The sequence below is a fragment of the Aotus nancymaae genome, unplaced genomic scaffold, assembly GCF_030222135.1.
Source record: "Aotus nancymaae isolate 86718 unplaced genomic scaffold, 86718_ANA_hifiasm-v0.15.2.pri h1tg000016l, whole genome shotgun sequence".
Taxonomy (NCBI): domain Eukaryota; kingdom Metazoa; phylum Chordata; class Mammalia; order Primates; family Aotidae; genus Aotus; species Aotus nancymaae.
Window position 1 is genome coordinate 11,048,830 of NW_026988428.1, and position 17,836 is coordinate 11,066,665.

The 17,836-nt window shown below is 35.5% G+C and overlaps 1 protein-coding gene across 6 annotated transcripts in view; it reads left to right on the forward strand.

Moving 5' to 3' along the window:
- The window catches only part of ATP2B1 (ATPase plasma membrane Ca2+ transporting 1), a 116,812-nt gene that overhangs the window by 75,005 nt on the left and 23,971 nt on the right, over positions 1 to 17,836 (forward strand). For all 6 annotated transcript variants that reach the window (XM_012469358.2, XM_012469355.2, XM_012469357.2 and 3 more), the window contains exons 6-12: positions 944 to 1,084; positions 3,490 to 3,528; positions 4,582 to 4,743; positions 6,984 to 7,198; positions 9,852 to 10,094; positions 11,417 to 11,658; positions 14,669 to 14,906. In XM_012469358.2, coding sequence (XP_012324781.2) covers positions 944 to 1,084; positions 3,490 to 3,528; positions 4,582 to 4,743; positions 6,984 to 7,198; positions 9,852 to 10,094; positions 11,417 to 11,658; positions 14,669 to 14,906 — 1,280 coding nt within the window. The remainder of the gene's footprint in view (positions 1 to 943; positions 1,085 to 3,489; positions 3,529 to 4,581; positions 4,744 to 6,983; positions 7,199 to 9,851; positions 10,095 to 11,416; positions 11,659 to 14,668; positions 14,907 to 17,836) is intronic.

Sequence of the window (17,836 nt, forward strand, 5' to 3'; positions counted from 1 at the left end):
GGCTTATATGAGAAATGTAAATCTCATTATATTTCTATGAAGTGTACAGACAGGGAACTGAGTTGTTACAATTTACCCAATATTACATGGTAAGCCAATTTACCCAATATTACATGGTAAGCAAGTAGTAGATTGAGCTTCGAACTTGGATATGGTTGATTAGAGTTAAAACCTTAAGCACAAAAATTTAAGTTTTATTTAATTTCTTACTAAATTTATCTTATTAGTCCAGACATGGTGACTCATGTCTGTAATCCCAGCACTTTGGGTGGCCAAGACGGGAGGATTGCTTGAGCCCAGGAGTTTGAGACCAGCCTGAGCAACATAGTGAGACCTTATCTCTACCAAAAAAATTTTTTTTAATTAGCAGAGTAGAACAGGCACGGTGGCTAACACCTGTAATCCCAGCACTTTGGGAGGCCAAGGCGCATGGATCACGAGGTCAAGAAATCTAGACCGCCCTGGCCAACATGGTGAAACTCCGTCTTTACTGAAAATACAAAAATTAGGTGGATGTGTTGGTTCGCGCCTGTAGTTCCAGCTACTCGGGAGGCTGAGGCAGGAGAATCGCTTGAACCTGGGAGGTGGAGGTTGCATTGAACTGAGATCACACCACTGCACTCCAGCCTGGCAACAGAGCAAGAGTCCATCTCAAAAAATAAATAAATAAATAAAGGCAGAGTGTAGTGGCGTGTACCTGTGGTCACAGCTACTCAGGAGGGTGACACAGGAGATTACTTCAGCCCAGGAGATCCAGGCTATAGTAAGCCGTGTTCACACCATTGCACTCTAGCCTGGGTGACCAAAACCCTGTCTTTAAAAAAAAAAATTATTTTCTTAAATGTTGAGGATGTTAAAAACAATAATTACTAAAGTTTGAAATTTGGTGGTAGCAAGGAAATCTATTAGAATTTTTAAAAACAAACTGTGTTTTTGGTTATAGGTACTCATGTAATGGAAGGCTCTGGAAGAATGGTAGTTACAGCTGTAGGTGTAAATTCTCAAACTGGAATTATCTTTACCTTACTTGGAGCTGGAGGTGAAGAGGAAGAGAAGAAAGATGAGAAGAAAAAGGAGAAGAAAAGTAAGAATAATAATTTTCTATAATTGGTGTTTGGAAATACGGCAAATAATTTATAAGAATTAGTACCTTCTTTCAAGAGATTCTAATATGAAAAATTCTACAAAAAGTTAAAAGATTTTTCTTTTAGATTTAATAGCCCATTAAGGGCCTTTAGAAAATGCATCAGTCCCTTTTACCATGGCCAGAGAAATGCATTATCTATTTGAATACTTCCATTGGCATTTTTCCATTTATTCTCTAGGTGTAGAATCTCCCCTGTCATCTGATCAGCAAAGTGAATTGAACTCTCACTTCTTATTTGCTAATTTTTTTCTGTTCCTTCAGCAGTAGCTTTCTTTATCAGCCACATTATATTTTGGTTTCAATGAGCTTTTAATTTTCAGCTGTTCACATTTCCAATCTATACTTAATGTGCTTGGTTTTTGAACACAAGACTAGGACTTTGTTTTGACACCTTACATTTCTCTTGTTATATTCAGCCCATCATTAGATAACAAAATCTTTTTAAATTTTTGATCTGTTATATCTACTGTTCCTCCAAATGTTCTTTTAGCAGCAAACATGATAATCATACCATTTATCCACAAGGATCTTACAAGAAACTGTTATACACAAGAGACATCTCAGAAACTCCTAGTTAGGGGCACGCCTACTTTTAAAAAGCCTTCTCCAGCCTGCTTCTGAGTATCTGCTGTACCATCCTTCCCTCCCACTCAGGGTCACCCCTCTTTACCCTTTAGGTTGACAACATTTTACTGTGGTTTAGCCACTTAGATGTATTTAATGTTATTTAGGATAGTAAAACCATATTGTTTCTTACATGAATATTTTGAAACATTCTAAAATAACTGCCTTGCTAAAATCTTAGATTGCTGTAACTACAGCAGTGTTTTTAATATTTGGTTTGTTTTGTTCTTTGAGTTTTACTGTTAGCAATAAGATCTCTATTTGGAACAAAAATATATGTGAAAAGTTCTGGAGGCAGATGCAGGTGGCAAGCTCCACATTCTAGGTTTTTTTTCTGCGCCCTCCTTGAAGCTCTCAGTGTGCTTCCCTGTGTTTTTTAAGGCAGAGTAGAATGCAGTTTGAAGACCAGCACAGTAATGAGTCCATTTATTGAGTGTTTTGCATGTGCTATCTTACTAATCCTCATAACTGTACAAAGTAAAGACTATTATTATTTTTTACTGATGAGTAAACTGAGACTTATAAAGATTATGTAATTTGCTCCAGATCAGAGTGCTAGTAAGTGGTAGGTCACACCATCTGGCTCAAGAATCTACCTTTCTAATACACAGGAGTTGAAAGTCATTGGACACTGAAGGGCAGTTTGCATCCTCACTTTATTCCACAGTGTCTTTTCTAGTAAGCTCCTTTTCCCCCGAGTCTTATACACTGGTTTTATTAATCCAGTCCAGAATATTCCCCAGAAATTAACAACTAATTTGTTGACTCCCTTTTTTTTTTTTTTTTTTTTTTAGAACAGGTCAACATTTTTCCATCTGGAGAGGGACCTCCAGCCCTTCTCCCATTCCCTTGACTGCCTTGGCGATTACTCAAAAGCGGTCGAGTGTAATCTGTCTCAGTCCTTTGTTGGCTTGGACTGTGGCCGCCTGGTCTCTCCAAACTTGAGCTCATTAAAAGTAGCTAGGTATTCTCTTACTATCTCCTCATCAGTCTTGAGCTTCTATTCCTTCTTGACCACATTTGTTCCGTGTTTTCCACTTGAAGATAGTTCTCCTCGATAAAGAAGCTAGAAGAATATAGGCTGAATGGTTCTATTGTCTCTTTGTCATTTTTAATATTATAGTGCCTACTCTAGACAATAGACCCATCCCCTCCTTCATTACTTTATTGCTTCAGATATGCTCATCTTTCTGTGTTTTCTAAGTATAAGCTGATTTGGAGAGCTACCTTACCTGGTAGTCTTACTGGCTTATGCTATACATTCATATTCTGGTTTTACTAACTTGCCTCTCCTATGTTTTGTACATACAATTTTTGTTCTCACTCCCACCAACACTTCTGTGTACCTCTTGTCTTTTTATAACATCCCTTCCTCCTCCCTCTCCACCTCTTTTCTGCTTTCTTAGGGTTATATTTGTGTTTACTTTGAAAACCTTTTGTACCATATTTAGGTTTATTACAGCTTATAAAATGGTGAAGTCTTATGGAAAAATAAAACAAGTATAGACACCCTAAAATATTTTTGCGGTATTCTCCCATAGGTAAGGTTTAGGGAATCATTGACCCAGCAGGTCATCACAAGTCAAATGTTTTCTAATCTGTAGACACACACACCATTGTGTAACAACTGTTATAGAAATGTGAACTACCTCTGCATAATTTAGCATGGCTGTATTCATTTCTTTTGGAAAGCTTTAATTCCCATTTTGTTCCTACAGATAAGAAACAAGATGGAGCTATTGAGAATCGCAACAAAGGTAAATTTAGGAGGACAAAAGTACAGTCAGCTGGTTTTTATTTTATCCAGAAATCTACTGTGTACCATATCTATTCAAAAGTAAGATACATGTGGCAGGAAAAATCAACAATATATGTTAACTTGGGTTAACCTCTCTTCCTGCCAGCATCTTAGTCACATTGTCACCACAATGAGATTTTAAGTATGATTTGTGGTACAGGTTGAGTATCCCTTATCCGAAATGCTTGGGACCAGAAGTGTTTCAGATTTCAGATTTTTTTTTTTATTTTGGAATATTTTCATATACATAATGCGATATCTTGGGGATGAGACCCAACTTCAAACATGAAATTTATTTATACGTATTGCCATATACACGTTATACACATTGCCTGATGGTAATTTTGTACAATATTTTTAGTAATTTTGTTCATGAAGCAGAGTTTTGACTATGACCCATCACATGAGGTCAGGTGTGGAATTTTCCACTTGTGTCATGTCAGTGCTCAAAAAGTTTCAGATTTTTGAGTATTTCAGATTTTCAGATTGGGGTAAGTTTATGTAGATTAACTTTCAACTTAAGCATTTCAAGTATTTGAACACTGGTTATTATATAGTTAGTAGCAAAAATGCGTAAGAAACAAAATATATAGGATAAATTTATTTGCATTTATTTAAAAGTCTATAAATATATGCATATTTCTATATATGTATGGTCATACATATCTCTACATTATGGTTATAAAGGGAAGGGATATATGTTGTTTAGATATTACCTAACATAACACACAGGAGAAGCAACTTAGTATTCTTTAGTTCTCAGTTTAAGGACCCTATATGTCTCATCCTCATTACCTAGAACAGTATTTTCAAATCTGGTACAAAGTTTCACAACCTAATGTCACTATTGTCTTATTTTCTCTGTGTAGACACACACGCACACACGCAAAGCTGAATGCTTTTATACATTTACTGGTTTGTGTAAGAAACTGATTTTTTAAATTTCTTTAAAATGTTAATAGTGATATCTACTTTTAAAGTATAGTGAAATTCTGTTTGCTCTTAAATGTAGCGAAAGCCCAGGATGGTGCAGCCATGGAAATGCAGCCGTTGAAGAGTGAAGAAGGTGGAGATGGTGATGAAAAAGATAAAAAGAAAGCAAATTTGCCAAAAAAGGAAAAATCTGTTTTACAAGGGAAACTTACAAAACTGGCTGTTCAGATTGGCAAAGCAGGTATGATATAGAGAAGAAAATAAAGTGTTTTATTTTTAAATATGCTAACTTTCTGCTTAAAAATTGTCTTTTGACACACTTAAGACTGGAAATTGTTGTTTTGTGAATAGGAGAGTTTGAAATATTTTAGAGTTTGAAATATTTTCAGTTTTATCTACAATGCACCAAGCCCTTTGAGTTACTTTATAATTTGCTAATAAGTAGTCAGGTTAGGATTAATGCCTAAATCTGCCCAATTTATAAGCCTATGTACTCATCTCTGAATTTCTGCATTACGTAGAGAAAAGGCAACCTGTGAGGTTATTCAGTAAAGATGAACCAATTATATTTTAGTAAAATTTCATCACACATTTTGCTTATCTTTTTACTGGTTATTTTGAAAATTTTTAGTTATGTCTCTCTCTAATGTTACAGTTCTGCACTGAATGGAATCATTGTAGTGAGACTAAAGTTACTATATTACTGCCATCACTAGAGAACACCTGTTAATAGAGCCATTCTTTAAGGGAAAAAGCAGAGCTCTGAGGTTAAAAACAGCATGACCTTTAGCAGTAACATCTTTTTGGAAGAACTGTGTGTGGATAAACAAGCATATATTATTACAATTGCTTATTAGCCGGGCATGGTGGCGGGTGCCTATAATCCCAGCTGAGTCAGCGAACTGCTTGAACCCAGGAGGTGGAGATTGCATTGAGCCGAGATTGCACCATTGCACTCCAGCTTGGACAACAGAGCAAGACTCTGTCTCAAAAATATTTTAAAAAAATTTTTTTAATTGCTTAAATTGCATCGTTTTACTACTCTCTAGGAGTATGATAGAAAAAGTGAAGCTTTTGTTTCTGCCCTCGGTAAGCTTATTATCTAATAGCAAATATTTGCTTTTTGTAGTATGTAGCCAGTTGGTAATACTAACTCATGTAGTGTTGGGGGAAAGGAGTAGATTTGAGGTGGTGATGGCACTTAGTAGACATTAGATTGGGATGTTAGAACCAGATATGTAGACTTGCCTCTTTTTTTCTTTTCTTTTTCTCTTTTTTTTTTTTGAGACGGAGTCTCACTCTGTCTCCCAGGCTGAAGTGCAATGGCATAATCATAGCTACTGGAGCCTCGACATCCCAAGGCTCAGGTTATCCTCCTACCTACACCAAGTAGCTGGGACTACAGATGCCACCACACCTGGCTAATTTTTGTATTTTTAGTAGAGACAGGGTTTCACTATGTTGGCCAGACTGGTCTCCAACTCCTGGGGTCAAGCGATCCTCCCGCGTCAGCTTCCCAAAGTGCTGGGATTACAGGCGTGAGCCACTGCACCCAGCTGTCTTATCTATTTATTTTATTTTATGTTATTTTATTTCTGGTAGAGGAAGGGATAGAGTCTCACTCTGTCATCCAGGCTAATGTGCAGTGGCACAATCTCGGCTCACTACAACCTCTGCCTCTTGGATCCAAGTGATTCTCCTGCCTCAGCCTCCTGATAGCTGGGATTACAGTCACCTGCCACCACACTCAGCTAATTTTTGTATTTTTAGTAGAGACGGGGTTTCGCCATGTTTACCCAGCTGATCTCGAACGCCTGACCTTAGGTGATCCACCTGCCTTGGCCTCTCAAAGTGCTGGGATTACAGGCATGAGCCACTGCACCCGGCCAGCTGCCTTATTTTTTAATACACATGTCAAAGAGCAGAGTATCCCACAGAATACATGGTTAACTCTTGGTTTTCTACATTAATGAAGCACTAAGGATAAAGCAAAAAAATTGAAATAATTCGTATTATATAATTTTATTATTTATTATAATGTTATTTTTTAAAACATGGGTTGAATTTTAATTCCAGGTCTCCCCATTGATCAAATTTTTATCAGTTTCTCTTTAAGCATTAGGCAGCTTGCCTCCTGAACATGTAAAGCACCAGTTTATTCTAAGCTTTGGGTAATTCCTTGTCATTGCTTATTATTTTGCCTCAGTTTCAGTACAAGGCCAAAGATACAATTAAGTCAAAGAAAGAATCCTAAGTGTTTTTCTCCCAGTTCTCCTGGGGACAAAACTGTACTTGGAAGCAAAAATTAAATCTGACAATGTTAAGTTATAAGTTAGGTGCCAAAAAGAAGTAACAATTTCTCAGAGAAATTCAATACTATCAAGCCAGTTACAACTCTTTACAATGGTTAATATATATCGGCAATGGTCAGTGTCTGGAAATTTATATAATCACATTTTTCTTCTATTTCTATTCTGAAAGGTCTGTTGATGTCTGCCATCACAGTTATCATTCTAGTATTATATTTTGTCATTGACACCTTCTGGGTTCAGAAAAGACCATGGCTTGCTGAGTGTACACCAATTTATATACAGTACTTTGTGAAGTTCTTCATTATTGGAGTTACGGTTTTAGTGGTCGCGGTGCCAGAAGGTCTTCCACTTGCAGTTACTATCTCACTGGCTTATTCAGTCAAAGTAAGTAGAAAATAGTTAAGTAGATGTATTATGTTTAAAGCCTTAGCTGGTATAGAAAATGCCCATCTAGTTACTCCTTTTTTGCTTTTGAAAGTGAAGACGTTCATAAATGTACACTATTTTCTTTAGAAATACTGTCATTGATGCCCTGTACCTCCCACAAGTTGAATATCTCTGTAAGAGACCTGTGCATTCCACATAGGGCAACCTTGACACAGTCTAAGCACGACTCTGCTGAGCAAAGTTCTAGCCTGATTTTCGCTATGTGATAGTTAAGTTGTCAACTCACGTCACCTCCTCTTTCCCATCTGTAAAATTAAGGTGAGCATGTTAGGCTCATGTTTCTAAAAATAAAAAAAAATTAAATTGTGATTTCCATGTGTAAAAACTTTCAGTCATTTCTCATGACAAAGTAAAATCCAAACTCTTTACCATGGCCTGCAGGGCCCTGCCAGTCTGGCCTTTACTTATGTCTAAGAGCTCATTTCCTGCTCCTCTGGCCCAACCTCACCAGCCTTCCTGATGATTTTCAGACATCCCAACTGTGTTCTTACTTCGAGGCCTGCTTGTTCCTTCCTTTGAGTAACCTACTTAACCTGCTCTCTTTCTTTATTCAGGTCTCTTCAAGTGTCACCTTCCTCTGACCACTTGATGTACAGTAGCTCAGTCCTTCTTGTTTTCCAAGTAGAATGCTAAAAAATGAGCTTTAAAGGCTTTGCTTACTGCTGTTTACCTTAAAGTAATAATCCTTCTGAAGATTATTAATTTATTTTTATCAATTTTCTATCTTATGGAAAAGGTGGATTGGATTTTTTTTTAAAAAGATGTAGCTTGGACAATTTTGAACTTTTTTTCAAAATGATCTTGCAGGTAAAAAATTGTAACCAAATGAAGAATGCTGCTTTTGTAAATTTTCAAATGTTAATTACTAGTTCTCCTTAAGTAACATTGCTGACAGTGAGCAATATAAATTAACTAGTCATAGTTTCAACCTTTGCACTCTTTATTATTAGACCTGTCTTGATAAGAATGTTTTTTGCTTACTGTTTATTTTCTTTTCAGGCATTTAACAAGTTGCATTTCAAAAATAAATTGGTAAATGTGATAAGATATAGTCATCTATTTGTCTTTTTTGGTATTTAAAGTAATTTGAAATATTTGTGGTAAAAATGTTTTAGCACATTGAACAGTCATTTTATCAAACTCTCCTTAGTTCATTTTGAGTAGTCATTAATGATACTTGTTTCAATTGATTAGAAAGATACTGGCAAGATTGATTTGTATTTCTCAATAAGAACAAGTTAACTACTGTTTTTTAAGCCTAATTTACTAGATGTTTATATAGCTCTAAAGTTACCAAGTACTGTTCTTTTCACGGAGGTATAGTCTTTATGGATTCTTTGTTAGTGTTTCACAAAACCGAACATGGTTTCTTTACTGCAGAACTTCATTCTTCTAATCTTTAATATGTAAATCACAAGTAATTTAGGAAGAAACAACTGTTTTTCACGTATTTATTTTTTCAGGGAGCCAGGTTTTTTTTGCAGTATCTTGCCTATTAGTCATCACAGAAAACACTTTGTAAAATAACTCCATATAGGCCTGTCACGGTGGCTCAAGCCTATAATTCTAGCACTTTGAGAGTCCAGGGCGGTCAGATCATGAGGTCAGGAGTTCAAGACCAGCCTGGCCAATATGGTGAAACCCTGTCTCTACTAAAAATGCAAAAATCAACCAGGCATGGTGACGCGTACCTGTATTTCCAGTTACTTGGGAGGCTGAGGCAGAACCTGGGAGGTCCAGGTTGCAGTGAGCCAAGATTGTGCCACTGCACTCCACCCTGGGTGACAGAGCAAGACTCCATCTCAAAAAATAACTCCATATAGTTTTTAACACATTTCACATATGTACTGAGAATTAATCATAAAGTGTTTTAACTTAAATGCCCTATGGGACTACTGTGAAAACTCCTGGTGTTTTAGAAATGATCTTTTCTAGTATAAATGAGAGAAAGAAATGAGACACAGTTTGATCCTAAGGATGAAAATACCAAGTCTGTCAGCATATAGAATAGATAAAAAATGACTCATTTTAGTTTTGATATGTTGACTTTATCAGAGTTAATAATTTAAAAAATCAAGCAACTACATACTCATGAGCTCTTTATTTTAGCTGATAAAAGCTGTTTTTTCCTTGGCACTGATGTAAGAATCTTTTGTTTTCTACTTAATAAGGAGACTTAATCCTTTAATATACTCTTACACTACTATAAGTACCGCTGTACTTAACAGTACAGATTGTCATTGCTCTTGTAATGTGAGGACATTTTGCAAAAATCGTTGGAGACATATATTCAGTGTTGTTTGTGTATGGATGCAGGTACCTGAATTGATTTACTAGGTTATGTTATGCAGCGATAAAATGATTAAAACCCCAGAAAGCTCTAGTACTGTGTTTAACTTATTTTAATAGGTCAAATATACTAAAAAAAATTTTTTTAGTATTACGTCAGTACTCTATACATTGTATTTATATAAAGCTGGGAGTTTTAGTTCTAATTTTAAAACAATATATAATCATGTTAATGTAATGAGGTGATTGGTTTTATATGGAGCTTAACTAGTTTTGTTTCGTTTTGTTTTTGTCACTGTAGAAAATGATGAAAGATAATAACTTAGTAAGGCATCTGGATGCTTGTGAAACCATGGGAAATGCTACAGCCATTTGTTCAGATAAAACAGGAACTTTAACAATGAACAGAATGACAGTTGTTCAAGCTTACATAAATGAAAAACATTATAAGAAGGTTCCTGAACCAGAAGCTATTCCACCAAATATTTTGTCCTATCTTGTAACAGGAATTTCTGTGAATTGTGCTTATACATCAAAAATATTGGTAAGGTTTTTAAAATAATTTATATATGTGAAAATTAATTTTTAAATCTGTAATGATCAGACTGTATGTAAGTCTTCAGAACCAGTTACTGTACATAAAGTAAACTGAATTGTGTTGTGTTTAAAAGGCATATATTTATGTAACAGTTTTTAAATTTATGTTATGAGTAATATCTGCTGATCAACATAAACATTGTTTACTTATATTTTTCTCCTATATTTTGAATTCCTGTGTTCAGAAACTCTCCATTCTCATAACCAGAGCATGTATTTAATTTGAAATTCTTGTTAAGTTCATTTTTGAGAAAGATCAAGCTGTTTTACTGTAGGAGGTCAGCTCTCAACTTGAGAGAATATTTTGAAGACGGATTTCAACTTAAAATAACATGTTTTATATATGCTTTCTATGTGCTCTGGTTTCTCAGTAGTTCCTACCTATATGGTGGTCCTTAGGCTTTTTTAGAATTAATGCACTAAAGTAATTCTAGAATTGTGCCACCATATAATACAATATTTTCAACTTCACAAGCTTTTTAAAAATCTTATTTATAACAAAGTATGCAGTGTTATGTTTGACAATATTTTCTAGTGGTTTATGGATGAAAATCATTAACAAAAATCATATTGCAAGCTATTCATTAGTGAAAATATACATGAATTGGATGATTGCATTGGAAAGTTATGGGATCTTGGTTCTAGATCTACCTTTGCCTTTTAGTAGCTGAAAGTCTGAGCTACCTTCTTTTAATTAGTGAGTAAACATGATCACATCTGTCCTTGATACCATTGTGATAATTATATAAGGTGGTGTTTCTGAAGGCACTGTGAAGGAAATAAAGCTTTCCACTACATTTAAGAGAACAGTATTTTAATGCATATACTTTTAAGCCATAAAAATTGGTAAAGTAGATTTAATTTTGAATGATTTAGTATCAAAATTCAGTGAAAACAGGAAAAGGGAATTAAAATTAAGTTCCACTCTGTATCAGGAACCAACTACAAACTTTATACAGCTTATACATCATTTAATTTTGGGGTCATAAGTGCCTCTGTTTTACAGACGCTGAAGTCAAGGACCACAACAGTTGGGTAATTGTCAGATTTCACGTAGCTAGTAACTAGCAGGACTGAGATTAGAATCCATGTCATTCTCACCCCAGGCTCCTTTCTACCTTACTTTTCTATGTTGTTCTTTAAAATGCTGATATTAGACAATTGCTTGTAATTTTATTTTAGAATGTTGCATTCTGTTTTACATTATAAATTTTAAACGTTCATAGAGAAACAAGATGATACTAGCTACTAAACCTTTTTCTCTTGTAGCCACCAGAGAAAGAGGGTGGATTACCTCGTCATGTTGGTAATAAAACTGAATGTGCCTTGTTGGGACTTCTTTTGGATTTAAAACGGGATTATCAGGATGTTAGAAATGAAATACCAGAAGAAGCACTGTACAAAGTCTACACATTCAATTCTGTTAGGAAGTCCATGAGTACTGTCCTGAAAAATTCAGATGGAAGTTACCGAATATTCAGCAAGGGTGCATCTGAGATAATTCTGAAAAAGTAAGAGTAAAATGCTTAGATGAATAAATTGGTAACTGTAGTTGATTTATGGAATACCTCCTGTGTTGTTGTTGTTGTTGTTGTTGTTGTTGTCGTCTTCTTTTTGTAAACACCAGGCATCTGATAGGACCTCAGAGCTTTTTAGCATATTTTATGGTGTCCAGATTATTTGCCACTGACATTCTGCCATTTTCACACTCTAGCTTCTCTTATTTCTTAGTATTTTGCTGTAGGGAAAATAACCCCATTGCATTCAATCTGGTATGTTTAATGAAGTATACTTTGATATTTATTTTTAGACATTGATTTACTTATTATTTAATACATAGAATCTTGAAAACCCTCCTGGGAAGAAACTCAAGTTTATATCTTTCTTTTCTTCTTTTTTTTTTTTAAGATGGAGTTTTATTGTGTCACCCAGGCCAGAGTGCAGTGGTGCAGTCTCAGCTCACTGCAGCCTCCACCCCCGGGTTCAAGGGATTCTCCTGCCTCAGCCTCCCAGGTAGCTGGGATTACAGGCACCTGCCACCACGCCTGGCTAATTTTTGTATTTTTATTAGAGTCAGGGTTTCACCATGTTGGCCAGGCTGGTCTTGAACTCCTGACCTCAAGTAATCTACACCCGTGTTGGCCTCCCAAATTGCTGGGATTACAGGTGTGAGTCACCACATTTGGCCTCAAGTTTAGATCTTCAGTGCTGCATTGTGGTTACTAGACTCTAAATGTGATAAGAGAAGTATGGAGTAATTTTTAGACTAGCAAAGAATAAAAGCTGGATCTTTAAAATTCCCCATTTATATCAAAGTGAGATTTATCATATTTATGCTGCTGCAGTGTCATATTTAAATATCTCCTGTCATTTTGAATGCTAATTTTTCTTACTGTCCTTTTACAGACCATTAGCTTTAATTTTGCTATTACATGTTCACATATAGTTCCCCTGATGTTTATTTGTTATTAAAGGTGGTAAAATTATTTTGGTTTCTTTAATTCCAGTAAAGAAGTAGAGAACTGGTTATATATATATATATATATACACACACACACACACATATATATAAACACAGATATATATATATATATATATATATACTGGTTAAGAACAATTTGAGAAAATTGGAACTCATTTGAAATTATAATATTTAAAATATTTACACTCTTAATTTGCTTACATGTGGATTATAGCTGGTATTATCTTAACACTTTACAGTAAGTTAAAGAGATAAATATATAAATAAATAACTGTGAAAGCAGCATATAGTAAATTGGTACAAAGTTTTTGGGTGAGAGAACATACCATAGGGATGTGGCATTTAAGATAAGTTTTGGTATGAAATGAGAACTTTGAGGTGAGGGAAGCCACAGCAGAGGAAGGGAGATGGGGATGTGCAGATCATATTGGGGAGGGGAATATCTGGTTATATAGTTTAGCTGAGTAATGATGGGCTTTTGTGGTACACAGGCCATATAGAGCTTTCTTCTTGCCACAATACACTCAGTTATCTGATTTCATTGTAAAAAGTTAGAAATCTGTTTCATCCCTGGCTTGATGCATGGTAGATAAATGGGATAGGAGAGATTTTTTAATCAAAACTGATCAGGCATCGACTCTTCCTCTGCAGCTAACTAACTTTGGGATATGGGGCAGATTCTTCCCTTACTTCCATTTTCCTCCACTGAAAAAGGGGGTGATAACCACCAATTCTGTGGCACTTAAATGAAATAATGCATACCAAATGTCTAGCATGAAGCCTGATGGATAGTAAACATACAGCAGGTGTTCCCACAGTAATATTTGCATTTTGTTGTAAATGTTGGACTGAGCAGTTAAAATTCAAGTAAGCCGGATAACACAAATGAAGTATTTTTTTCTTCAGGTGATAGAATCGTCAAAGCTGTGATTAAAGATAATTCTTGCATCAGGGAACAAGGTGGGTTGGGGGGAAAAAACAAAAAATCAGCTAGAGACAGATATCAGTTAAAAAGCTATTACTATTACAGAAGCTGTAGCTTTGTAGCTTGAAGTAAGAACCAAAAGAAAATGGTAGCAGGAGGAATAAAAAGGAGTGAACACATTGAGGAGGCTGCTCAGAGGAGAAATGTGTAGGACTTAGGAGCTAATAGTAGAAAGATGATCAGGAAAAATAAGTATTAAGGTGAAATTTTAGACTTATATCAAAATGATTAGGGTAGTGTTGATGCCCATTACATGGGTAGTAAAGAGGCATCTTCCAGTCTTTCATCCATTAAGGTTTAGGTACTGATAAAATGTCTGAGTGGAATTTGTCAGCAATGATGGAAAGCTTCAAAAAACAAAACAGAAGATGTAGATTTTGGAATTACCTCCCTAGAAGCAGGAGGAAATGGCATCATCAAGGGAGAGGAGGAGTACAGAGAGTCATTATGAAAAACAAACTTTAAATAGGTATATAGTATGATTTTTATTCATTACATAATGAAAAAGGTAATGTCACCGAAAATAAGAACTATTTTGGCATTAACTCTCATTCTGATAGAATGCTTATTTTAACAATAAGGTTTTTTTCTTTCATGGTTAAAACAATATAGGTGATGAAACAACATCTCAGGTAAGGGGTTGACTATACTTGGCTTTTTACTTTAAAAAAAGGAAAACATTTGTGATTTTTGTGTTATTTAAAACTAATGTCTGATTCTGTACCAAAATGGTGAAGTATAAAATTTATTTTCCTTTGCCACCCGGGGATTCTTTATGAAAATTTGAAAGCACTGCATTTCTGAAAGGGAAGGTTTAGAGAAGTTCTAGAGTAACTGATAAATGGAGAACTATCAAATGAGAACCATACATATTAGAACTGTTTTGTAAAGGGGAGGGTGAAACGTGAATTTAAGTCTGTAGAAGTGCATTACATGTAATTCTCTAAATTCCAGTTATCAGATCCCATGATTTCTAGGCCTGCCAGTTCACTTAAATGGCATTAACCATTATTTTTGTTAATTATTGATGTTTGGATTCAACATTTCCTTTTAGGTGTTTCAAAATCTTGAGTGCTAATGGTGAGGCAAAAGTGTTCAGACCAAGGGACCGTGATGATATTGTAAAAACTGTGATTGAACCGATGGCATCAGAAGGCTTGAGAACCATATGTCTTGCATTCAGAGATTTTCCAGCAGGAGAACCAGAACCAGAGTGGGATAATGAAAATGATATTGTCACCGGCCTTACATGCATTGCTGTTGTGGGGATTGAAGATCCTGTGAGACCTGAGGTGGTGAAACATTCTGTGTTCTGCATGTGCAGAATCTCATAACTATAGAGGACCTAGGCCTTACTGTAACCAGTTTTCTAGTACAATTATTGGTGTTTGTAATTTTTTTTTCTGTGTGAACCCAGGATAAGTGAAATAGTAGTACCTACAGTGCATATACTGCTATATACCTTTTATGGTTTTTAAAGACAGCCTCTCTTTGGGATCCTATGTGTTTATAGCACTATAACCTAGCATAGTGCCTTGAACTGGGTAGATTTTTCAATTGTTATATATCTTAATAGGTGCCATTAAGTTATTTGTTTTCACACTCTCTAGGCTACCATTGTCTAGTAGAGCTCTCTGTGGTGATAGAAATGTTCTGTATATTGTTCAGTACAGTAGCCACTAGCCATGTGTGACTACTGATTTCTAGTTTTCAGTGGCTAGTGCAACTAAAAGACAGGATTTTGTTTATTTAATTCAAATTAAAATATCTTGCTAGTAGTTGTCATATTGGATGGTGTGCAGCTCTAGACTAATTTCCTTCTTTAAATTATTTTTTTGCTATTTAGTTTTGTACTTTTTTTAAGTTTGTTGAACAACTGTGTGCCAGACACTATCCTAAGGTACTAGAGACATAAAGAGTTTTGAGATCTGGTCCCTGGCCTCAAAGAAGTTACTATCTTATGTGGGATGAACCAAACACATGCTTATTGCAACCCAGGATATTAGTACCTTGCTGGGTATATACAGAGGTTGTTATATGAGCAGAGAACTTGAGTTCCCAACTTAGTCTAATGTAATAGCATTTTTTTGAACTGAGTTCTCACTGTGTGCCATATACTTAAGCCATGTGCTTTACATGTAATTTTTTTAATGTCTGCCTTTATGAGGTATGCATACTGTTACTCTTAATTGGCAGATTTTTAAAAATTGAGACTGTATAGTGCTTTATACAATAGACCTAGTGTGTTAAAATATCAGCTTTGTCTAAAACACATGTGCTTAAAAACCTGTATGCTGTATTAACCACCAGAGGGGTTGTGTAAGACTTGCAAGAGGTTAATTACCTTATCTCATTCTTAAAGAAGAAAGTATTAGCTAGACCAAGAAAGAGAGTGAGCAGGTAACTATATTCTGAGCAAAGAAGCAATGTAAATTAAAGCACTAACAGAAAACCACTTTTGTACAGTGACTTTATCAGCTAATGGATTCAAAACCTGATGTGTAGCACTCTTCTAGGAATTGGAAATACTACAGTGACCAGAACAGGCTTGAGATTTATATTCTAGAGGAAGAAGTCAGCTAAGTAGGTAGATTTATAAGATACATGGACACTGTGTCAAGTGAAAATGAATTCTGGGAGGAATAAGACTTGGACCCTGTTCTCATAGGCCTTATATTCTGGGTGGTGTATTGGGGGGATGATATTAAATAAGACAATTGCAAGTGCAAAAAGATTACATAAGATATGCACAGTATGATGAAATAAAGTAATGGAGGGAGACTGCATTAAGAATTTCTGAGATTGTGGCATTTGAGATGCAAACTGATGGTTCACAGTGGGCCTGTCATGTAAATAGCTGCAAACACAGCATTTCAAGCAAAACGAGAAATGCAGAATGAAAGTGAGAAAAGTATTTACCTATTTCAAAGGTAGCAAAGGGGCCAGTGTGGCTGTAAGTGTAAAGAAGAAAGGGGAGCCATGATCTCTGGCCTTACTGGGCTGTGAAGGCTCTGAATTTTATTCTGAGATTCAGGCTGGGAAATGACATGATTAATGTTGTTAAAATACTATTTTGGGTACTGTGTAAGACAGGGATTAGAGATGAAGAAGAGTAGAAGCAGGGAAGCTAATGAGATTATTGAGTGATCCCAGGCGAGAGATGATATGGGTTGGCCTGCAGTTGTGGCATAGAAGATGGAAAGAACAGGATGATTTCAAAGTAAGTGGAAATAGAACCAACAGGAAATAACATGTTGGGTTTAGATATGCTGTTTTTGACATTGTTGAGGTGTCTGAGACATCCAGATGTATGACAAGCATTTGTACCTCAGAGCCTGAAAGTGAACTAGTCAGAAGAAATCACTGATGAAACTAAAGATCTTTTAGAGAAAGTGTGTAGCTAGGAAAGAAGGTTTTTAAGACGAAGATGTTGCTGGAATTAAAAGTCTTATAAAGGAGATGGAATCAGTCTCTAACTCGTAAAATTTGGTGGCTGATAGAGGGTTACCAATGTAATAAGAGAATCAGAAGGAGCAGCCTGTTGAGAGATCAAGATAAATTTGGTTTGGGGTTTTGTAATTTCAGATGCTTAAAAAATAGCCAGGTGGATAATGTTTGTCATTTGGTCATAGGAGAATCATTCAAAGATTTTTTTTGTTTGTTTGTTTTGTCTTGTTTTTTTTTTTTTTTTTTTTTTTTTAAGGAAGGGGTCTTTCTGTGTTGCCCAGGCTGTAGTGCAGTGGCTTTTCACAGGCAGGAGATCATGGTGCATTGCAACCTCAAACAAACTCCTGGCCTCAAGTGTCCTCCCACCTCAGCCTCCTGAATAGCTAGAATTACAGGCAGTGCACCACTGTGCCTGGCTTTTCAAAGTTTTATACATTGATTTATGGTTTAAACTTTAACATTAAATCAGGATATCTGCAACTTTCATTCTTTGGAAGACAAATCAGTCTATTATCATGCTCTTGGCATTGCAGTTGATGGAGAGTTTTATCTTTTTTTAAGCATGTAAATTGCACTTGTTTTTCAGTATCACAAAATGAGATGGGTATTTATATACTAAATTAAGACAATGTAATATAAAACAGCTTTCTCTGAGTTTCTCTGTTTTGTACAATGCAGTTCTTGTGGTGGGATTCTTGAATAATTAAATGTCTAGAACAAATCCAGTTTTTATTGCATATGTATAAGTACTTGGCTTTGCTTTAGTTTCTTACAT